Source organism: Manis pentadactyla, chromosome 7 (assembly GCF_030020395.1).
Source record: "Manis pentadactyla isolate mManPen7 chromosome 7, mManPen7.hap1, whole genome shotgun sequence".
In the NCBI taxonomy this organism is placed as follows: Eukaryota; Metazoa; Chordata; class Mammalia; order Pholidota; family Manidae; genus Manis; species Manis pentadactyla.
This window is the reverse complement of record NC_080025.1, coordinates 146,725,796-146,749,321: the sequence shown is the minus strand read 5'-3', so window position 1 is coordinate 146,749,321 and position 23,526 is coordinate 146,725,796. Positions and strand designations below refer to the sequence as shown.

Sequence of the window (23,526 nt, the reverse complement as noted above, 5' to 3'; positions counted from 1 at the left end):
AACACTGATATTTTGTGGTTGCTAAAAATGTGAACTCTGCTCTAAGATGTACTAACAAATACATGTACAGTGCGCTGCTGAGGGGCGTTACCTGATGGTACTTCCTTTGTGACTGAACAGTGCCCAGGGGTACAGGCGAAGTAAGACGGGTCTCCTCCTCCCCCCGCCGGTAGACTTCTGGTCTGGAAAGGGAGACAGGCGTGTGAATAAACACAGTGTGTATGTAACATGCGCAGAGATGAAAGTGGTACAAGGTGTGGAAATAATGCCAGGAGGGAGCAATCTCCACGGTTCATTGGCACCACGTAGATGCTCTGGGGTCTGCACTTCTTCTGAACACGGGAACCCCTGCCTGCCTACGTGCACACGCCAGGCAGGGCTCTGCCTTTACGAAAGGACTGTTTGCTTGGTGGTTCTCAGTGACCTTCTGTCTTTTCCCGTCAGGGTGTTGACCCAGGCTGGAGCTCTGTTGGAGTCTTCCAGAGCTCTCCCAGGGAGAGGTAGGGAAGGGAGCTTTGCCAGCGGAAGTTGGGGAGCACAGACATCATCTGCCTTCTTCTGACCGGTGTTGATGCAGGCTGAGGCCTCTGTTGTAATGTGCTGGGTAGGTTTTGGGGAATAGGTCAGGAGTCTGACGGAGGGCCTGGCCAGGGTCATAATTTAAATCTGGAAGACTAAAAAGCCCTTCCCATTCTGTAGCTCAATCAACAGATATTTCTTGACTGCCTACCCATGTGCCTTGCACTGTACTAGGTTCTATGTAAGATGTCAAGTTTAAGATGTACGTCTTATGTAATATGACTCCAGTCTTTAATAAGGGGGAGTAGAATTCAGTCAAGACGGGACAAGGAGTAATTCGCATGAGCTAGACCCAAGGGGTGTCTCATGAGGTGTGTGAGGCCTGTAGGAGAAGGGCGGGCTCCCAGTTGGTGCACCGGGAAGCTTTCACGCAGGGGTGGGGGGGTACCAGGTGAAGCTGCCATCCTCCGCCCCAAGGGCTTAGAGAAGAGTGGGGAGGGCAGGTAGACATGCAGGCCCGTTGTGACGAGCATTTAGGTTTTCGTTAGCCTGCTGGGGGCGCCCATGGTAGGGAGAGTGAGGGACGTGAGTGAGGCTGGAGGCGGAGGGCTTAGCGTGGTTGAGGGGCCTGCTTCCACATGGCAAGGGGGAGCGCAGGTATGGCAGGAGTGCTGGTGGGCGGCAGAGGGCGCGGCAGCCAGATCAGGGCGGACCTGAGACACCACTTCCAAGTTGGGATTTTAGCCTTAAGGCATTGAGGAGTCAGTCATCCAAGCTTTATTAGCTGAGGTGATAAGATTTGTAGTTTAGAAAGATTTCTTTAAAAAAAGAGAAGCACTTTTCCCACTTGTAAAATTAATGCTGTTAAAAATTTGGAAAATACAGAAAAGTATAAAAATGTCCCCGTAATCCTATCCCCCTAGGTAATTATTGTTAACATTTTGGTGTGGAAAGAGCATTCTTAATTATTAATTCTACAGATTCATCCAATGCACTGGTATGGGTGGTCCAAGTCACTTAACCCTGACACACATCGGTGAAGAGTCTGGTTCGTGGAAGTTTTCCAAGCTGCGTAAGCTGGTTTGTGGAGATCCTGTGTCCATTCCAGGTCTCCCTTCATCCCAACTGATGTTCTTTCCACAGCAACGTGGTGCTCCCTGCTGAGACCCACGCCTGTGACCAGGCCAGATAGGGGCGGGGGCGCTGCAGTCAGTGAAGCTAGACTAATACTTACTCTGGCGTGTGGCCAGATCTTTATCGTAAAGGTATATCTAGGTTATGTTCTTTAATTTCACTTTGAATAAAGATTTTATGATTCATTGGCATAATCTGTATTGTCATGTAATTAAATCTCACCTCTCCAAATGCTGCGGGATATGTGTTTTTGTGAAAGCCTCTAATAAAAACAGTCTTCTGATCCAAGTCTCTGAAATGTGACATTGACTTACTAAATTAAAGAGATATAAAATAATGGTATTTACAGATGACTTTATAAAAGTAATGTGTTCTTGTTAGTGTTCACAGAGTAATGTGGAGTGTAAAATACTTTCTGGAGATATTTGTAAAATGAATGAGAGTAGATGTAGAATGTTAGATTTTTGGCAAGCTGAATAATGGTGGTTGAAAAATAAAACGTTATTTGTCAATACTTAAAAAAAATTAACTTGAGACAAAGTTCAGAATTCTTAATAGCCATAATCCTTAACTATAATAAAGTATGCAGAAAATTGACTCAGTTAAATGATTCTCTTAGAATTAACACACCTTTCATTTTTCTTAAATGTTTCTTTTGTCTTTCTGACTCAAAAATCTTACTTTTTAGAAATTATTTTTGGTAGTAATTGCCCTTAGAGAAGTGGTATAGAAGAGTGGGCAAATACAGCTTGGAGTTAGATCTGGGTTTTAAAAGCCAGTTTTCCTAATTATTAGCTGTAACTTGTTCCCTGGTGATAAGTGGGGCTAATGATTCCTACTTCACATGGCAGTTTAAGATTTCGCTGTGTATGTAAAGCACTTGGCACAGTTCCTGGCACATAGTAGGCAGGCAATAAATGGTAGCTGTTTCTGTTTTAGTGAAAGCCTGTTTTACAGCATTAGCTGTTACATATGGAGTTTTCATTCCTGTGCAAACATGAGAATTAGTCCTTTTATGTTTGCCTTATTTCTTTTTTTGTGTTAAATAGTATTTACATTTTCCCCTGAGCTTACACATCACTACGTTTTTCCTTTTTCTTTATCCATTTCATAATTAATATTTATTTACTACTTATTAATGATTAAGGAGTTCCTTAAAATTTTTGGTATTGCTATTGTATTTAAGCATTTTTAAAAATGACACAATTTGAAGATTGAATGTGTACTTGTTCTTCGTGCACCTTTTCTTCCCTGTCATTTTTGTTACAGCATGAAATAATCCTTCATTCAGTCTTTGGAGTGTGGATACAAGTGTTTTTTTATTCATTTGGTGACCAGGCAAGAAAAGGGACATTTGTAAAACTATTGCGATGGGAATAAAGTTGTTATAATAAGCAAATAGCTAAAAGCTTATCTATTTTTGTCACTAATACCCTTGGGTTAGTTTCCTTTAATAAGAGAAAAATAGATAAAGCAGAAGAATTGTTATGATGTCACAATGTATTTTTATAATAAACAGACATGCGCAGATTGGAAAGTGTGATAAAAGCCTGGCTTCTGGTTTTCTGTCAGGTGTCGTCTGGAGATCGAAGTGCCCTGTGGGCTTTGCTTACCTTCTATGGGGGGGACTGCCAGCTGACCCTCAACAAGAAATGTACGCATTTGGTTGTTCCAGAACCAAAAGGGGTAAGCATTTCGTACGCATCTCTTTTTTATATGTCATTTAAGTATTTCCAGTCATCAAATATCTTCTTTGAGGTTTTTAAAAATTATTAGATTCCATTTACAAAAGGTAATTTATATTAGTTTATATTATTTATGCCCATCTTCATTCCACAAATGATGTGAGGTGATTGATTATAAATTTTATTTTGAGCCAGATCTGATTTATAAATAAAAAGATAATCAAGTTTATTTCAAGTTATTATGAAATAAACTTTTGTGAATCTGGAATTTCCTTTCAAATCCAGTAAAGCTTCAGTTCATTTTTATTTGTGAAATTCCATCTTTTTAGTGCTCTTCACAATTTTTAAAGAGGCCTTGTACTGGGTATGATTATAAACATGCATCTGGTGAAGTTTTCAATGTAATTTCCTTCTCAGTAATCTAGAATATATATATAGCTACATTTATGTTGGTAATCACAGGGCTCTTATCTCTTAAGTACTGGTGGGTGGGGCCTCAGGGAATTTGATCCCCATTCTTGTTAGAAATGTGGACTGTCCAGCCTGCCCAGATCTCATGAAGTCAGGGCCCCTGGTGATTCTGACCCTGCCACTGTTTGGGAACTACTGCTCTGTGGGAATCAATTATTTGTACCTTTGAGATCAAGTATAGTATATTTATAGCAGGAGAGCCCTTTGACCAGTTAATTTCCCACGTATCAGTCCCCGCACTCGCTCTGCCTGCCTCCAGCCTGAGTGAGCCTGCCTGTGTGTTTGCCTGAGTGTGAGGACCCGCTGCAGGGGGAGATTCCGGCAGTGTACAGTGCGTGGCCCGGGGCTGGGGCCTGCTCGGGGTGCCAGGCTGACACTGACCTCCCTGGCTGAGAAGGTCCCTTCTGTAGGCCCTTTGAAACTTTGTAAGCAGAGGCGATCTCTAGGTATATGGTATTGGTCATGCTGGTTTCCTAGCAAGTAAATAATTTTGAGCCCGTGAGTTTGGCTATAGCTTTGTAAGTCACACAATCTGAGAAAAAACTTTCTCTGAAAATTTTAAGATGGGACTCTTAGAATATATTTAAGTAAAACTACATTTTGCATGACAATTTAAGATACAAAGAGTATGCTTTGGTTAAATAGGATAAGGGTTCTTTTATAACAATTGATTTTTGGCTAAAAAGAAATCATTTGATTTTAGGTGGCTAGTTTGAAGGGAAATGAAATCTATAACTTTTGTAACTCTAGTGAATATTTTTAAAGGGTCAAATGATAACTTAAGAAGCAGTATATGAATAGAGTGTATTTGCCAAACAGACCAAACTGTACACAAAAGTAAATGCCATCCCTTTAAATTTATTGTTTTGAGTATTTTTATGAAGTCACAGAGAAACCATGTAAAGGTCATAGTGAGACCACCTTTTGTATTCTTGAATTTTAAAAAAGTTTTAATTTAAATTGAGAAGAATGAAGGAATTTAACAAAAAAAAACCAGAAAAAGTATGTTTATTTGTTCCTGGGAGCTGGTCTGTAGCATTTGCAGAGTCCGCAGTGCAAGTCCTAGCGAGGTGAGAGGCGAGGGTGGGAAGAGAAGCAGAGGCTGCCCAGCCCTGGCCCCCTACTGCCCACACCCCCGCCCCTGTCAGATCCCGCTGTGGACTCTGAGTCTGTGACGTTCAATGTCATGGTTTTAAGGATTTAAGAATTAGAATAACCGAGCTGGTAAACTAACTCAGGCGAAGACATTTAGCACTGCTTTGCATTAAGGTCATCGTTGTTTGGTGACTGTCCTTTCAGGGACAAAAGCTACTTGTGAGAAGTGAGAGAAAACAAGTGAAAAAATAGGCAGTTTCCTTCAGTGTTGTACTTAGATTTGCATAGAAATAGATCATTTCCCAGTGTGGAGTGCCAGCTTGCGCCGAGCCCCTGCCAGGTCCCTCATGGTCCTGTGGAGCAGGTAGTACGGCATTCCTGGAAGGGGGCGTGATGATACACAGCCTTACACTACTGTTCATGCTTCATGCCAGAATCTGAGACTTTCCATATGTAAACAATTGAGGATATGTGTGTAAAGATTTAACTCCAGGTCATCATGACAGCAAAACACTGAAACCCTAGAAATCTCTAGAATGGGAGTATCATAACGTATATAGTTATAATGATAAAATAATAACAACAACTGAATAATAACCCTGACTGGCTCCATTGCACAGCCATGCAGCAGGCTGGCACAGGGACATTTGAGGAAGTCCCGGGTGGGAGGTGGACTCAGCAGCCAGAGTGGGTGTCAGTGGTGGGGGCTTAGCAGTTAGAGACACACAGAGGCGTGGAGGAAGCAGGATTTGCAAAGGGGCCAGTCAGTGAGGCAGGTTGATGGGCACAGGGAGTGTCTTACCACATCGCTCAGCTCTGGAGTGTGTCTAAAAATGGACATTAAAAATTTTACAAACAAAAGTACTATGTAGAAGTATACATATTGGCATTTATATTCACATTAAGTGAAAAGAGCACATTATAAAGTGTTTGTATGTTGTGGTGATAATGGGGCCTCCCTTCACCTTTTAAACATATACTCATGTTTATAATAAAAACAAGACCACACACAAAATGTTAATTGTGGTAATCTCTCCTCAGTGTGATCATGATTACATTCATTTTACTTTTTGCTTCTTGTTTTATTCATGTCTCTTCTCCCATGAATGACTTCTATATGTAAAATGTCATTTATGAAAGTCTTTTAAGACTACTTTCCAGGCATGTGACCATCCACGCTGGATCGCGCATAAAGGGTTGAGTTTAGTTCATGCCCCTAAGCCAAAAGGAGCTGAATGAAGCGTATCCTGTGTGTGAAATGGCAATGACCGGTGCTGGACGTGTCCCGGCATCCCTGTCCTCCAGGTCTTTCCTTAGTGCATAATTCCAGGCAGTGATAAACTCACAGTGTTGTTCTTGTGTGCGTGTGTGCTTTACTCACAGGAGAAATACGAATGTGCTTTAAAGCGGATAAGCATAAAGATTGTGACCCCGGACTGGGTCCTGGATTGCGTATCTGAGAAAACCAAAAAGGATGAAGCATGCTATCATCCTCGTCTGATTATTTATGAGGAGGAGGAAGAGGAAGAAGAGGAGGAGGCAGAAAACGAGGAACAAGAATCCCACAATGAGGGCAGTTCAGACGAAAAATCAAGCCCTGCCAGTTCTCAAGAGGGATCTCCCTCAGGTGACCAGCAGTGTTCACCCAAGTCACACACTGAAAAAGCCAAAGGGGAACTGATGTTTGATGATTCTTCGGACTCGTCGCCTGAGAAACAGGAGCGGAATTTGAACTGGACGCCCGCCGAAGTCCCTCAGATAGCTGCAGCCAAGCGCAGACTGCCCCCTGGGAAGGAGCCCGGGCTGATTAACTTATGCGCCAATGTGCCGCCCGCCCCGGGTAGCGTCCTGCCACCTGAGGTCCGGGGCAGTTTAATGGCTTCGGGACAAAATCTCCAAAGTTCTGAGAGATCGGAAATGATAGCTACCTGGAGCCCAGCTGTGCGGACACTGAGAAATATTACCAATAATGCTGACATTCAGCAGATTAACCGACAATCAAATGTAGCACATGTAAGTCACTCTTTAGAAACAAAAATTTAAATACTGGGTTTTAGAATTGGATTTTACAGTCTGTTCCAATACGGTTTTATTTTCTGCTTTGTCAGGATAGTTAACTTACAAGCAGTGTTTGCGTACTTGCTTTACAGCCTTTTATGTCTGTTTGTATGTATATGTATTTCAGTGTTATAGTTCCACCACAAAAGCAGGTACCACAAAATCCAGGTTGAAGGCCTAATGCTGCTGAGGAAACCAGGATACCAGTGAGGGGGTGCTCACCCCTGAAGGAGGGCTTCCTCAGATGGCTTAACATCAACAGTGGCAGCAAAGAGAAGGATCCTTATTTGCATATAATGAACTCCATGATAGATGAACAAAATGACTCATTCACTGAAGAAGCCCTAATCTCAGCTTATACTATTATGATTGGAGCTTGTTGATATAGAATGGGCCTTACAAGTTTTCCTTGAAGTTTTTCAATTTAAGACAGAAAGAAGGTAGTCAGCTGGCATATTACCCGCTGTTTGTATTTTTACCGGCCCTGGAGATGAAATGGAGAGTAAGAAAGTCCTGGCGCTTGTGGCAGGTGGAGAAAGTAGACAGTAAGTGTTCTCACAGACGGAGGAGAGCAGGAGGGCTGGGGTGTTCTAAAGGCAGCACCAAGCGTCGTATAATAGCAGCTGGGGGACGGAAGCTGTTTCAGACCAGGTGGTCAGTGAGGACCTCGTGCTGGCATCAGGGTTCTGTGGCAGGGAGGCCTGGGAAGGACTGAGGGTTCCAGCCAACAGGAGCAGCAAGTAGGAGGCCCCAGCCAAGGGCGTGGGCCTGCTGTGGGGCAAGGGAGGCAAGCCCGTGACACTGGAACTGGCGAGACGGGGGGATGCGGATGCTCAGGGGCCTTCCTACATGGCTTGTGCTGTCCACTGTGAGAAGCGTGCTCCTCTGACGGAGCCACTGGGCTTGGGAAAGGGTGGCCATGTACCCTGTATTTCTTCTTAAAAATCATATTGTCACAATTGAGTATGACAGTGGGGGTGGTTTAAAAAAATGTTTTCTCCCTTTCCTTCATCCCTCCGTCAATGTAGCAATACATAATCGTTCGTGCGGGGTTCCTGGGACACTGGGGGGAGCTGGTGTCCAGCACAAGGTAGAGCAAAGCTCATCTTCAGACATTAGAGGGGAGAAAGAGAGGACAGGTTGAGCAAGGTGGGGAGTGTAGGGGAAGAGAGGGGAGGGAGCCAGGGATTTGAGGAGAATGGGAGGTTCCAAAGCCACTGATCAGGAGATGCAGGGAAGACACTATTGCTGGGCCTGGCTCGGACGCAGTTTGGGGTGGTGGCCCAGCTTAGGATATTACGAAGGGTGGATAAGATGGAATCGATCCCAGCCCTGCAGAAGGAAGAGGGGCCAGGGAAGATGGGACCAGGTGTGATGGTGACCAGGAAGAAAGAGCAGATTGGGTCAGAGCTTGGCGTATTGAACCAGTGGCTTTGGAGGTACAGATGGTGGGGAAGTGAGTGCAAGCTTGTATACCAGCAGCCGAGAGGTCACCTTCTGCCCAACGTGTTTCGTTTGGTCCAGTAACTTATTTGCCCAAATCCTGAGATTCTCCATAAAAATGGGATTTGTGTACTATCTCGATAAGTGGACAATGTGATAAGACGCTGAGTTGGTATTTTGAAGTCTGGGACCAGCCCTTGTATCTGAGTGGCAGCTGCCCTTTGCGAAAATGACCCCCCTTGTGCTCAGTTCCCACACCCCATGCCTTATTACCTCTGTGCCATCATTTTGTCTGTGACCTGCCTGTGCCCTGGAGCTGAGTTTTAGTTTGTGACCAAGTGCTGTCTGGAAGGTGACTGGGAGTGAGTGGCTAAGGGGATGGGAAGGTTCCTGAGATTAAGGCATCAAAGAGCACAAGGCCGGGGTTCCTCAAGTGATGTCTGTGCTCAAGTGGGGTCACTGAAGATAAGGGAGAAGATGCAATGCAAAGAAAGAGCTGTTTGCCTGCCTTTCAGGGCTCAGAGGTCCATGGGCATCAGCACCCAGGATGGGGAGTGGGTGGTAATGCCGCGAAGTGAAACCCAGCACAGCAGAAGGCTGCAGTGGGGGGGGGGGGGCTTGGGGGATCTTTGGTGGGTGGCATCAGGGGACAGTCTAGAGGCAGTGGGGAAGAAACTTGGAATGAGACGAGGGACCTGCCACTGAGCACTGAGGGGGACTGCACAGTGCACCAGTTTCAGGGAGGCCACATGGACGAGTGGGCGCCTTGTCCTGCCTGCAGGTGGAGATGCAGGCTGGGCCCTGAAAAAGCTTGCCTCACAGTCATGGGAGCTAAATGAGCCCCTGCAAAGCTCTGGCAGCCCAGGAAATGCTACTTCCTCCTTTCTTTAGTCGAGTTATGAACAGAAGTCATCCATTTAAAATAGAATGACAATGTTCTCTGCTCCTCATTTACTTGCAGTGTAAGAAGCACTGGTGATCAGTTACTGGTCATTTCTATTCTAGTGTATATTTTTAAAATACAGTGGGTGTTGGTTTAAATCCCAAGCTCTCTAGATTTGTATTTGGATATAGAGATAAAATAATCCCATTTGGAATGGAAATAAGTGGTTACACCAGGGAGTTTGGGTACATCTTCTTTTGAAATCATCCTTCAGGTAAGACATCCTTGGAAGACGAACTTGACCACTCAGCTGGGTGCCCTGGAGGAGGGATGCTGGGAGGCTCCCGTCCAGTGATGAGTGGGCTTGTTCACGAATAAGAATAGTGGGAAAGGGGTTTCTGAGAGTTTTTCAGCAATGTAAGAACATTAGGATATTTTGCTGCTAGATGTAAAGAAAATGAATTTTTGAAATGTTAGAAACATAAGACAGATTTAATTTAAAATTAACTTAGGGAGTTGGGGAAACCACTGAGCACCAAAATCCTGTTTGAATTGCAAAATCTCCCAGTTAGGAGCCATGTGGTAAATATCATAATGCTTTAGATATTGTGGCACTCAATGTTAAGTAATTTAAATAACGACCATGGCAAATATGAAAGAGAAACTCAGACTTCACAGTCATTAAAAATGGTTGTTTGCAAATGTGGCAAATTACATGATCAGTTACAGATCTTTTTTCCTTTGATCCTTCAGGACTAAGGTATGTTTTCAGCCAGAGGCAGCTCAGAGGGTTGAAAAGGCATGGGAAGAACACAGGCGGTGTTCCCACAGCCGCCTCCCTGGCTGGCCCAGTCGCAGCTAGGCTCGGTACAGTTGGTTCCGCCTACCCGGGCCTGCCAGTCCCCCACCCCACCTCCCACCTTCCTTCCCGGCCTTGGTCTTCCTCCCCTGCCAGGGCTCTTGGCTAGAGTCTGCGTCCGCTCAAAACTGCCCTCCAGTCACACCTTGGCTTCTCACCTGCTCAGATTGCAGTCACCCAGACAGAGGACAAAGCTAGTCCCCCTGGCCTTCTGGAGATGGGAGCTGAGGAAGAGCCTGTGGCTCTAGGTGCTCCTGCTGGCCCTTCTAGCTGAGCTCCCCTTTGTCTGGGTGGGGGTGCAGGAGCAGCCTCTCCCATTGTGGTGGACAGATGTTTTTTGCCTTATCTCCTGTCACCTTTAGATGGGTGGTTTGCTTCTATGTATGAGAAATGGTATATGTGCAACATGAAATTCAAGTGCGGCAAAAGCCTGTAAAGTGATGAATGCCCTCCCCTCGCAACTACCGCCTCCTCTGCAGAGGTGGCCACGGTCCCTGGGGTCCCTGACTGTCCCGAGTACGCGTGCACAGGCCTGAGCCCCCTCCCTGCCGCGTGCTTTCTTACTGAAATGGCAGCACCCAAACACTGCTGCTGCTTGGACGCAGCACGTGGTGGGGCTCACATCCCTTGCCACTTCACTGGACATTTTTAAAATACTTCTGAGCAAAGAGAAGAAATAGTTGCCCTGTTCCTTACAAATTTGTTTAGTTTTTTTTTTTTCTATTTAGAACTCAACTGAAGAGTTTGTGATGTACTGAAAGAACCTCCTTATGGAGTTGTCTTATCAGTAAGGCGATTCCAAAGGCTTGTGCAGCCAAGTTCTGAAGTGTGACTGACTTGTTTTAAACTCAGTTGTTCTGTCACTAAATCCAGTCTGCTACCCTGGCCAATTATATAACCTTTAAGTTTTGGAGTCTGTTTAGGTGGAGAATATATGTTAAGAACATGTTGGAGATTTTCATCTAGCTCTGGTTTACATTAAAATTGAATTTCTAGAGTTTTATTTAAATGACAGGTATGCCTTTAATAGGATTTGGTTGTGTTGAGTTTTAGTAAAAATCTCTTTGATTGTTCCTGGTTTCCATGACCATTAAAAGTTCATTTCTAATTTTTGTTACTTGAGTATATTGGAAAAAATTCATTGCATAACACATTCTTTTGTTTTATTTAGTACCGTGCAGGACACTCAAATAGCCTGTAGTCCGATACTGTGCTTGGTGGTGTCTGCTCGTTGTCTGTCCTGTCCCCTCTCACCCCTCAGCTTACCCAGAGTTCTCAGTTTACTCCTGCCTTTGTAAGCAGAATGAGCTAGAAGGGAAAGAGTCTGACTGGTAGGATTTTCTCTGACTTGAAACATGTTTGCTGTCTGAGAGCCCAGGCTGTTCTTGAGGATGGCTAATTCAGCAGTTACACTGGTGATTTCTTGGTGGTGGGGAGCGCTTATCATTTAAGTGAGCCTCCTATGGGTATGTTTTCTGTGCCCTGCTTGTGCAGCATGCTGGGACACTTGAGGGCGACCACAGATGGCAGCAGGCTGGCGGCTCTACTGAGGTGTGCCGTCTGGGACAGCATCGCCCCATGCCTTCACCTGGGAGGGCGGCTTTGTGCTCACCTCTTGCTGCTGCCCTTTCTTGGGTGGAAAACGGCAGCTGTGGACAGGAGGCCTGGGTTAGGCCGAGTCTGGCGCCTGCTGCCTTTGCCGCTCATTGTTCCCAGGGGCATCCCTTAGTTGGGGAGGGCCTTGGGGGGGCAGGAGGGTATCTCCAGCAGGCCCTGCCTACTCACTCGAGTGGCAGGGTGGTGCTCAAAGGCCTGAGAGGCAAATAAGACAGAACGCATTGTTTGTGCTCTGTAAAACACACGGTCCAGATGGGCTTGTATGTCTGCCAGCTTTAATTCAGTAGCTTATTCCATTTTCCTTACTCGGTTCCAGATTTTGATGGTCTCAAAATATGAACTTACGATGTCACTGAGGTTGGTGATGCTTAACATGTACAGAAGGGGAGCGAAGTGTTGGGTTGCAGCGTCGGTTCCCTGCCCTCTAGGGGACAGTGAGACGGGCACAATGTCCTCTGACTCAACCAGATGCACGCAGGATATCTCAGTGACTGTGGGCAGTGATGCGGCCCAATGCTTGTCTTGTAGATCCTGCAGTCACTCTCGGCGCCAACGAAGAGCCTAGAGCAGCAGGTGGTGCCCAGTCAGCAGGGCCACACCAGCGCCAGTGCTGTTCTCTTCGGCCAGGTGAAGGTGGCCGCAGAGCCACAGCCGCAGCCCCCAGTGCTGCACCTCCCAGCCCAGCAGGTCCTGCAGCTCCAGCAGCCACAGCCGTACCCCCAGCCCCAGCCGCACCCTTTCCCGCCACCACAGGCCCATCAGCACCCCTTCCCGCAGCAGCAGGCTCTGCAGCAGCAGCTGCATCAGCTGCAGCAACAGCAGCTGCAGCAACAGATGCAGGCACAGCTGCAGCACCAGCAGCACCCCCTGCAGCAGCCACAGCGCCTGCACCCTCAGCAGCAGCACCTGCACCCCCAGCAGCAGCACCTGCACCCGCAGCAGCAGCAGCAGCACCCGCACCCACAGCAGCAGCACCAGCAGCACCCACAGCAGCAGCTGCAGCACACGCACCGGCCCCTGCAGCTCCCACTTCCGCTCTTCGGACACGACCCGGCCGTGGAGAGTGAGTGACGCACTCCCTGGCCCCTGGCCCACTTGCACCAACGCTGTGCCAGGGGTGGGCAGGGCCTCCAGGTGGGCGGGCCACCTGTGGGAGCCATTAACCCGTGCAGGTTGAACTCAGAATGAACTTACTTAGTGTTTGTACATAACTACTCAGGAGGTTTTAATTTTCTTTTTCTGTGTCTAATTAATTCTTTTCTAGTTCCAGAAGACGGCTTCTTACTGGGATGTGTGTTTGCAGTCGCAGATTATCCTGAGCAGATGTCTGATAAACAGCTGCTGGCCACCTGGAAAAGGGTGAGGCTGTGCCTGGAGAGGAGCCCTGCATCTGAGGGCTCTTCCCTCGCGTGCAGACCCAGCTGCTGCCGGCTGCCTTCTCCCCACACGTTCTCGTGCATCGCGGGTATTGTGACAGTTGCTGTGACCTTGGGAGGGTCATTGTTTTGGGCTTCAGTTTTTGTAGCTGAGGGAAAATGTTGGACTTTATCATTCTTAAGACTCAGCTCTGAAATTCTAAGGGGCCCAAATTGCATATAATTGAGGATGTGGGAGAGAGGTCAGGTTCAGGTGGTGTGGGACAGGGACTGTCACGTTTGTGGCATCATTGCTGTCTTCAGAGGCAAAGCGAGGGGGCCCAGACCACAGGGCTAGTGGAGCTGCAGCCCATTTGCTTGTTACTTTGCATGGCAGCCTTTAAAGAAGTGAACACTTTCTTGCAAAGCTACACGTCAAAACTGAGTCACAGTTATTTCTTTAAATGAGTTTAAATATGCTTCATATACATCTTGATGTGCTTCCCTGTACGCATCCTGGGGTTTAAACCCCTACTCTATGCTGTGTATGCAGCGAGGGCAGTGGGCACAGGATGGCAGGAGAGCCGTGAGCAAGGCCAGCAGCTGTCCGGCAAGGGGAGTAGGCGCCCTAGGAAGTCTCCTGGAGGTCGGGCTTCCTGGATTCAGTCTTACAGGACGAGGAGTAAGAACCAGAGGAGGACGTCCCAGGGAGCAGTCCGGACTTGTGGAAAGCACATGCCCCTCAAGGATGTCCAAGAGGCAGAGAGGTCAGGGCACAGAGGCCAGGTCAGGCCTTCTAAGACCTGCCTTATACGCCCTTTTGTGAAAATTGGCATTCTCTCCATGGAGCCTTTAAAGCATATAGAAAAAGGGAGGTGTACATTTTACATTGTGAAATGTTGAATTAAGGGGGACAGGTTGATGGCTGTGTTGTTGGCCAGAGATGTCAGCTGCCTGAACTGGACAGTGGTCAGTGGGGGGAGAGGGAGAGATCTGTTTGAGAATCACAACAGCAGGAATTTTTTTTAAATCATGGAGGTCTTAGAAGACAATGTTAAGAAACTCTCCTTTAAAAAATAGGACATAATTCAAAAATATAAAAGACTTTTTTTTTGTAAGTTAAAGGATGAGTCCAAGAGGTCCAACATTAAATAATCGCATGAAAATTTTAAGTAGCTTAGAACTGAAGGACACATTTCCCAGATTGAAAAGCGTGGTGAGACAGCCTTGTTTAAGTTCAGAGTGTACAAGTGGGGAATCATGCAAAGCTCAGCAGCAAGGTTTAGAGATTAGGAATTGGGAGGGTGTCAGGAGGGGCTAGAAGACAGTTGAGCTGTGTCTTCAAAATTCTGAGGAAAAGAAATTTCCAACCTAGAATAACATCCACCTTGTCAATTAAGTGACACTGGAATGAAGATTAACCGACTTCCAGTCCAAAAAAAGTACTTTCCACGTGCTCATTCTTGGAAGACACTGCCAACGGAGGAAGGTGAGGTGGCCAAGAACGGGGCTCTGGTGCAGAGATGGAGGGGACGAGGGCAAAGAGAAACTGCAGACAGACGTGAGCAGCAAGAGAGTAGCTGGCCAGAACAGGCAGGAAGATAGCCCCAGGAGAGCAGAAACGGTGCTGCCGATGACTAGATCTGCCTTAATGGGGAAAGAGAGGGGCACTGTTTTAGTTAGTTCTCTGTTGCTGTATAACAAACTTACCCAAAACTAAGGGACTTCATACAGCAAATATGGTTGTCTCAGTTTCCTTGTGGGTTAGAAGCCTGGGGAGGCTTAGCAGTGGCTGGGTGGCTGGCAGCTGGGCTGCCCCATCTGGGCAAGGCTGGGGTTGGAGCCTGTCTGGCGGGCTGCCAGCAGGGATGCATGGTGCTGGCATCCCCCACGTGCAGGGCCTGAGGCAGGGTTGGAGGGAATCCCAGTTTCTCTTACAACTTTGGGAAGTCACTCGCTGTCAGAGCCACCATGTTCTGTTGGTGAGAAGAGGGTCAGGAAGTCCAGTCCATGCCCAAGGCTTGGAGACTCAAGCTCTAATGCCTGGAGGAAGGGGTGTCTGAGAGTTTGTGGACATATTTTTAAAACACCACATTACCCTTCTTTGAAGAATCTGGGAATGTAATAGTGAAAGCACATAAGAAACAAGACGGGAGGCGAATAAGGCAGTATCAGCCTTGGAGAGGAGAGCAGGATCGTGCAAGAGAGGCGCGTGGTTCTGGTGGACCCACCTCACCAGCCAGGGCTGAACTACACTGTAGTAAACCCCAGAGACTAGGCTGGGCCTACTGGCCACAGAGCCAAGCTAGGAAGGCCGGGTGGGGCTGTGTCCCATGTAGGAGGTCAGTAGATAGTCTCTCGGAACACGAGAGTATAAAACGTATCGGGGACTGTGTTAGTAAATATTGAAGAAGCAGCTGAAGAGCTGAACAAGATTGCTTGGGGGATGGAAAAAAGGATGAGAAATTGCTCTTTTTGTCATAAGCTTATTAAAGCATTTATGAATTGCTGTAATAAAATAAAAATATAAAAGTAAAGCAGAATCATTTTGTAGGGCAGGCCTTTATTTAACATACCGTAAAATTTTCCCTTTTTGGCATACATAGTTTTGGATATTTTGTTGAATGCACTATTGGAATTTGACAAATATACAAATGTAACCACCATGATCAGGCACAGAACAGTTCCCACACCCAAAAAACTGAATTTGTTTTAAAAAATAAATTTCGGTGTTCACTACTTCAATTTTCTCTTTTAGTATAATGGTTTTTAACAGTGGTGATTCTGTCCCCAGGCAGTGTTTGGCAGTATCACAGCTGGGGTACTATGGTCTCTGGTGGGTAGAGGTCAGGGACTCTGTGGATGCCCTCCAGGGCACAGGACTGCCATCTGCAGCTCAGAATAAGCTGCTCTGAAATGTCCATAGTGCAGGTTGAGAAGCCCCGTTTTAGAGAGTATTCCATATTCTCTTTCCCTCCGGAAATTCAAATTAAATGAGTGCTGGAGTTCATTTTCATTTCATACTACTGGGTGGAAAAATCCTTAAATATAATTGCTATGGACTTCAGGGAAAATTATAAATATAAATATGTGATGGATTCCTTTAATAGCTGTCTTGCTTGAAATTGTAATTCTGCTCTGTTGTCCAAAGTACACAAAGCCAATTGGGACTCTGGGCCTTGTGTGTGTCTAGATCATCCAGGCACATGGCGGTGCTGTGGATCCCGTGCTCTCCAGTCGCTGCACACACCTCCTCTGTGAGAGCCAGGTTAGCGGCATGTATGCACAGGTGAGTGCAGGACCTCCCCCAGGCCTGCCACCAAATCCAGCCCTTGTTATGGACCATCTTAGGATTCTCGTGATTACTGTGTTTGGAAAGGACCTCTCTGCTGCTAAAAATAGGGAAATCTCTTCTTACTTTAGACCTTTGGTGGGATACATACGTTTGTGGACACCAGGCTTTTGTGTCATTGAGCCTGAGAAAGGGAGTGAGATTACAGGTGGTGGTAAGCAAAAGGCAGGCAGTCCTTCCACTCCAGCTGAGCAGTACTGATGGAGTGGGTGTGGAGGCAGGATTCCCCACCTGAACATGATGGCAGGATTTCCCACTGCTGGGCACGGAGGCAGGCAGGATTCCCTCCCGCTGCGCACAGTGGCAGGATTTCCCACTGCTGGGTGCGGAGGCAGGATTCCCCACCTGGGCATGGTGGTAGGATTCCCCACTGCTGGGTACAGTGGCAGGATTGCCCCCCACCCCCTGGTTGGGCCGGAGGCAGGCAGGATTTCCCCCCTGCTGGACATGGAGGCAGGCAGGATTTCCCACTGCTGGGTGCGGAGGCAGGGTTCCTCTTGCTGGGTGTGGAGGCAGACAGTATTTCCCATTGCTGGGTGTGGAGGCAGGCAGGATTCCCCACCGCTAGGCGTAGTGGCAGGATTACCCACTCCTGGGCACGGAGGCAGGATTTGCCCCCACCCCCTGGTTGGGCATGGAGGCAGGCAGGATTTCCCACTGCTGGGCTCAGAGGCAGGCATGATTCCCCCCTGCTGGGCACGGAGGCAGGCAGGAGTCCCCACTACCGGGCTTGGTGTCAGGATTTCTTTCCTGTTGGGCATGGAGGCGGGCAGGATTTCCCACTGCTGGGCTTGGTATCAGGATTTCTTCCCTGTTGGGCATGGAGGTGGGCAGGATTTCCCACTGCTGGGCTTGGTGTCAGGATTTCTTCCCTGTTGGGCATGGAGGCGGGCAGGATTTCCCACTGCTGGGCTTAGAGGCAGGATTTCCCGACTGCTGGGTGTGGAGGCAGGATTCCACACCTGGGCATGGTGGCAGGATTTCCCACTGCTAGGCACGGAGGCAGGATTTCCCCCACCCCTGCTCTGGGCACGGAGGCAGGCAGGATTCCCCCCTGCTGGGCGCAGACGCAGGATTCCACCCCCACCCCACACTGGGTGTGGAGGCAGGCAGGATTTCCTGCAGGGTGCAGTGACAGGGTTTCCCACTGTTGGGCTTGGAGGCAGGATTTCCCCTGCTGGGCATAGTGGCAGGATTCCCACTGCTGGGCAACACCGTGAGAGCTGGAAGACCTGACGGGCACACGCCATCCCTTCATGCTGCCTCATCTCTCTCCTGAAGATCTTTCTCTCTTTTCTTAAAAATATTCTTATTTGTAGACAGAATGAAGTTAGTGTGTATTGATAAATGACCTCCAAGGAACTCCTCAAAGAGTATGGCCATTTATTGGATCTACTTTTCAACTGAAAATGTAGAAATACTTGTGAGGTTTTTTTCTATGGTCTATTTTAGGTGGGCGATTATATTTTTTCATTACTTGTGGTATGTGGGGCCCTCTATTTTTAATGGGGGAATTTCATTTTGATGATCATAAACATTATTTCATGATTAAAGTTGTGTTTGAAGTTGTTATAAAATGTGTTTCCTTTTATCCCCTGTTGCAGGCCCTTGTTCATATGTAGATAGTAATATTTTCACCTTGTGCTAAAATTAACTTGCTAGGCTCTTGTAGTTTGTTACTTAAGAAAACTGAATGTGAAGTGTCCTGAAATTCTGGTAGGGGTTCCGATAAAGGTGGTACTGTAGTTATACAGCCTTACAATTTTGTATTTCATCCCACAGCTAAAAAAATACCCCACAGCAACAAACTTGTAACTTTCTGTTTGGTAGGCGATTAGAGAAAGGAAGAGATGTATCACAGCACACTGGTTAAATACCGTCTTGAAGAAGAAGAAAATGGTGCCGCCTCATCGAGCCCTTCATTTCCCGGTGGCATTCCCCCCAGGAGGAAAGCCGTGTTCTCAGCACGTAAGGCAGATCATTCCTTGGGCCATCACTTGCTGACTTCCTATGTCGTTTATCGGCCTCTGAGTGACATCTTCTGAGTGCCTTGGCCAGCCTGGTTCACAGGTGCCCGAGCAGAGTAAACGTACTGCCTTTACTCCCCAGGAATAGTTTCCTGCACATAGTAGATGTAACTGGTTCTCCAAGATCTTCAATACTGTTTGAAATCCTAAAATAAATCAGGTATCTTGCAGCAGAAGCAGCCACCATTGGACAGAGCTTTATCTATAGCTCGTAGACTGTCCCACACAAGCAGTCTCAAAATTGGGACTGTAGGGAGAATGAAAGACTGAGATTTATATGCTTAATAAAATCGCTTTGTCAAAGGGATCTGAAGAATGTTGTATTAACATGAAAAAGACTTCCCATTTGGTTTCTCACGCTCCTTTTTCTTCCTCCCGTGATGAGCGCATGTGTACCATTTGACTATTAGCATCATGCTGGTTTTGACGTTCATAGTAATGGTACCAGCAGGTATCTCCCTGCTGCCAAGGAAAGAATGAAAGGGTCTGTGTGTGTGTAAAAACAGCTAAGAGGAGAAGAGGGTGTGTGGGCTCCATTGTCTTTGTGTCTTGACCTTACTTGCTCTTGTTTTCCTTAGATTATTTCTGTGACTGGATTTGTCAACAGTGACAGAGATGACCTAAAGCTAATGGCTTACCTGGCAGGTGCCAAGTACACAGGCTACTTATGCCGCAACAACACAGTGCTCATCTGTAAAGAGTAAGCAGTTCTGACACCATCTTTAGTTCCATTTACATACAGCATAGTGACTGTTTCAACAGTCCCATATTTCCTAGTGTATCACCGCTGTGTGATGGGAACCTGAAAACCAGGCTGTTGAAGGAGTGGCAGTGACCTTCCCGATGTTAGCCGAGAGAGCTCTGCAGCGTTTGAGCGGTGTTACATGACTTAGTGGGATTTGAATTAGGTTGGGGAGCAGGAATAAGGACTAGCAGATGACCAGTGATCCAGTGTGAGCCGTGAAGTAAAATTAAATTGCCACGGGGGTCTCATAGCTGGGCTGAGATAGCCCTGCCCTGTCTGTCCCAAGAGGGTGTTTTTATTGGCTTCTGTTGAAAATAAATATGTATTTGGACAGTAGATAACTGTAATATTTAATAAATCTGCTTTCTCCTTAAAAAACAAAACCAAAAAAGACCCACTGGTTTAAAGTATGAAAAAGCCAAAGAGTGGCGGATACCGTGTGTGAACGCCCAGTGGCTGGGTGACATCCTGCTGGGGAACTTTGAGGCCCTGCGGCTGATCCAGTGCAGCCGCTACACCGCCTTCAGCCTGCAGGACCCGTTTGCCCCCACCCAGCATCTCGTTTCGAATCTTCTGGGTAAGTGGAGCCTCACAGGTCTCAGTTTTGCTGGTGAAGTTACCAGACGTGGGTTCCCTGCCTTTTGTTTATCCCAGCCACTGAGTCGGTTTCTAATTCACGTCCTGTTTCCTCTGCACGCTCTTCCTTCCTTCCCCGCTCTGGCCAGGGTTTGGCTCGCTGTCTCCCAGAGCCTCTCTCTGTCTTGGCCCTCAAGCCAGTAGCCTGTCCCTCAAAGGGCCACCCCCACAAAGCGCCCCCCATCCTCCTCTAGGTCAGAGTCCAGTTCTTGTCACTTGCCCTCGATTGCCCCACTGTCACAGAGGTAGGGGTGTCACTCTCATCTCTCCCCCTTTCAGCTGCTCAGAACTGCTGGAGGCGTCACCGTCCTGTCTTGCATGTATTAACACACTTAACTGCACATACTGAATTGAATGTTACCCAAAAAAGGGCGATCCAGACTGCTTCAATATGCTGTCTGTTAGAGAAGCCCATTGAGTTCCATTTGGGATGGTTTTGAGCATAAAAGCTCTTCATTTTGAGCCACAGTCTGCTTCCCTGTGACCTACCTGTTGAGATGGCTTCAGCTCTGAAACCGTGATGGAGACTAACTACCAGCCCCTGAGGCACAGCCACGCGTGGGAGGCATGCTTTGCCCTCCCGACGAGGTGTGGGCCCCTTGCAGCATAAGTGCTTTGCCAGGGCTGGACTGCGTGGCTCCCAGAAATGGTTACCTGGGCACACACAGCTGGAGGGGGCCTGGCTCAGGCCCAGTTGACTGTGTGGCTGCTGTGTTCCTTCCTGCTGCTTACATGGAAGGTGTGCAGCCACGGAACCCTTGAGCCCCTGCCAGGCAGCTCTTGCTGCCCCTCTTTGCCCTTCACCCTAAGTAGAGTCCTTTACATGTAGCATTACTAAGTGTCAGCTAAGCCACCTAGGTGTCTAGCCTTAGCCCCAGAAAGGCTTTTAAAAACAGGCTTTTGTATGTAAACAATGTGTCATTGTACAAATAACGTATTTTTCTCTTTAGATGCTTGGAGAGTTCCATTAAAAGTGTCAGCAGAGTTGTTGATGGTATGTCAAGTTAATAACCATACTTTGGCTATTATTATAAAAATGCAGTAAAGATATATTTGCATTTACGAATTGGAAACTCTTTTATGATTTGTCAACATAACAAACTGGAGGTTATAGCATCTCACCTGTCATAAAATGTTAGGATACACTAGGGCTGCTTTGTTCTCTTACTCGGTGGACTGCCAGTCATTCATATTTATATGTGTGAGTAGCAGCATTCTTTGCATCAGAGAACTGTGGGATCTTATGGGATTGGAGGACGGAACACAGGCAGACCACTTCCTGTTTCTGTGGGGTTAGAGGGGCAAGAACCCAGAGTAGCCTTGGGAGCCCAGACCTGTGACACCCTGTAGGCTGCGGGTGAGAATGTGGGGGCCCTGACCTCGTGGTGGGCACACGGGGTTACATGTCCCAGGTGGGGTCACGCCACGTTGGTTGAGGCTGCTAACACAGTACTCCCAGGATGGCCGCTCTGGAAGGTTGAACGCCAGTGGGCGGTCGTTAGGAAACCCGTATGGTGCCTTCTCAGTGGGGGCCATCTGCATGCACGACCATCCAGTTTGATGGGTAGATGTTAATTGTTTCTTCCAACTGGCTGCTTTTCCACATTAAATTTCAGTGACTTTTCACTGTAGAATTTCTCTGCTGTTCATTGTCGCTGTCTGACTGCCTGTCACTGTGAAAATGGCAGGATTTGTTGTTGCTTGGTAGCAATATGGTTTAAGGACTTAGGTTTATGTATGTGTTACCATATCATAAACCTGTATTTTTAAATAATGGACTTATGCCATGTGCCCATTGTTTTTCACCACATCCCCCTCAGTTACAGAGGTAATTTGGGGTTTGTCCTCCCGTAAACAGCTGAGGAGAATGTTGTCAGAATTACCAAGTAACACCTAAGCCTAGGTTCTGATTATTAGTGGTCTGGCCTACTATTTCCAAATCTAACCTGGAAACGGCTGATAATCATCTGGAGTCCTTCAGGCAGCCTATAGGCTGCCGCCTGCTTTCTTCATGCTAATTATAATGTGGCCACATAAGTTTTTGTTTTGCTTTTTTTGCTTAAACTAGTAATTTGATTCTAATAAAACATGAGTAGCCTTGACACACCGGCAAAAGCAAATACTCTCTGAATTCATTTGGATGAAAGAAATTTTATGGTGGCTGTTAAGGTCAAGCTGAGAAGGTGGGCATCAGAGTCTTTCCCCTCCCAGGCTGCGTGGCTTGTTTTCTGAAATGATGTTAGAGCTCCAGGTGTCCATTTCCCCTGCAGCTTTGTATCAGTAAATAAAACGTAGAGACAAGGAGGCCAGTTTACCCTCCTACGATTTGTTTCTGTCATTGCTCCCAATGAGTGGTAATTTGGAGATTTAGGTACGGCTGCTGGAAACAGAGTTTAGGGGCTGTTTCCTTCTAAAGGCAGTGATGAGAAAACATCTAAAACCTTCCTGCAAATTATTATAAAGCTTGAGTCTCCATGTCTGAAAGGGCCAGTGGAGTTCAGATGTTTATTGTAGATATGCTTATGTTTATTTTGATTGTCTTGATACAGCAGCAATATTTAGGAAACACAAGTTTTAGTTAAAGTAAGTTAGTAAGATGGAGAAATACTACTTCAAATAGTGAAACATAAGTAAGTACAGTGTGTGTCGCGAAGAAGCTCAGTGTTAAGATATGAAGGAGCTGGCTGGCAGCCCACGTCACAGCGAGAGCAGCCTCGCCCCCTCTTGCCGGTTCGGCATTCGCCCGTCAGGGACACCATGTGGCCGTCGGAACCTTGTCTCGCTCTTCCCAGCTGCTGGTCTGATTGTCATGTGTCGTCTTTTGTGAAATGTAGGGGAAATTTCTGTTGAGTAATGTAATTGCAATGAGTATGTTTTCCAAATTCCAAATTGGGAGACAAGAACAAATATTTGAAACTACAGCTGTCCTGAAAAGCTGCGGGTGGAGGACCCCCTCTGTGCCATGAGCTGGGGGGAGAGAAGGCGATGCCCTCAGGGACCCTGTGGCGCCCCATGGATGGGGGTGCAGAGCAGCTGGAGACGGTGCGAGGCTGGCGGAGGGCCGCCCCTGCTTGGGCTCCTTCTGGGCAAATGCGAGTTTCGATGTGGGAAGCATGGGTTTCACATATGATGAGATAATTTTATATTTGACACATAAATGTCTTGGAAGCTATGGTATTACTTGGAAGATTGATCAAAGTAAATAATCTTTTAATTACAGGGTGTAAGACTACCTCCCAAACTAAAACAGAATGAAGTTACCAACATCCAGCCTTCTTCCAAGAGAGCGAGGTAGGGGTAATCACCTTTTCTGTGGCTGCTTAGCTCTTACAGGTCTGTTTTAGAAAACGGTGACAATTGGAATGTTTCTGAAAAATTTCAAGTAACTAGGATTTGAAAGGATTTACTTGCTGCTTTATGAGCTCATTGTGATATGTCCATTTTACTGCTGGAGATAGACAGTGAGTAGGTCAGTATTTTTCATTTCTTCTTTATTGGTAAAACAGCCGATTACTGTTTTTAAGTAAAATCTTCCCCAAGCCCTCGTTGTGTAAGACACAAGCTGCTGCCAGGGGATGGCGTAAGCGACTGGAAGCCCTCCAGACGTGCGTCCTTGGGCTCTGTCCTCTGCTCCTGGGAGAGCCCGT

General features: G+C 46.9%; 2 protein-coding genes across 4 annotated transcripts in view; both read left to right on the top strand.

Annotated features, from left to right (window-relative positions):
- PAXIP1 (PAX interacting protein 1) overlaps positions 1-23,526 on the top strand; it is a 53,390-nt gene that overhangs the window by 14,299 nt on the left and 15,565 nt on the right. For 2 of the 3 annotated variants that reach the window (XR_008998586.1, XM_057504933.1), the window contains exons 5-14: positions 3,226-3,339; positions 6,288-6,917; positions 12,293-12,827; positions 13,029-13,123; positions 16,313-16,408; positions 18,302-18,439; positions 19,077-19,198; positions 19,636-19,820; positions 20,830-20,873; positions 23,100-23,170. Coding sequence is in view for 2 of the 3 variants with exons in the window: in XM_057504933.1 (XP_057360916.1) it covers positions 3,226-3,339; positions 6,288-6,917; positions 12,293-12,827; positions 13,029-13,123; positions 16,313-16,408; positions 18,302-18,439; positions 19,077-19,198; positions 19,636-19,820; positions 20,830-20,873; positions 23,100-23,170 (2,030 nt within the window). In the remaining variant the exon portion in view is untranslated. The remainder of the gene's footprint in view (positions 1-3,225; positions 3,340-6,287; positions 6,918-12,292; positions 12,828-13,028; positions 13,124-16,312; positions 16,409-18,301; positions 18,440-19,076; positions 19,199-19,635; positions 19,821-20,829; positions 20,874-23,099; positions 23,171-23,526) is intronic. The other variant, XM_057504934.1, reaches the window with a different exon arrangement.
- On the top strand, positions 16,421-18,287 carry LOC130684329 (uncharacterized). The gene is made up of 2 exons (XM_057504937.1): positions 16,421-17,411; positions 17,466-18,287. Exons 1-2 carry the CDS (start codon positions 16,709-16,711, stop codon positions 17,705-17,707), a joined length of 945 nt encoding a protein of 314 aa, XP_057360920.1. The 5' UTR covers positions 16,421-16,708; the 3' UTR covers positions 17,708-18,287.

Excerpts from the sequence above, each read along its gene's own strand:
- LOC130684329 (XM_057504937.1), top strand. The coding sequence starts at position 16,709 with ATGATGGCAGGATTTCCCACTGCTGGGCACGGAGGCAGGCAGGATTCC. Across the intron at positions 17,412-17,465 it reads CAGGATTTCCCGACTGCTGG|GCACGGAGGCAGGATTTCCC; the intron begins GTGTGGAGGCAG and ends TCCCACTGCTAG.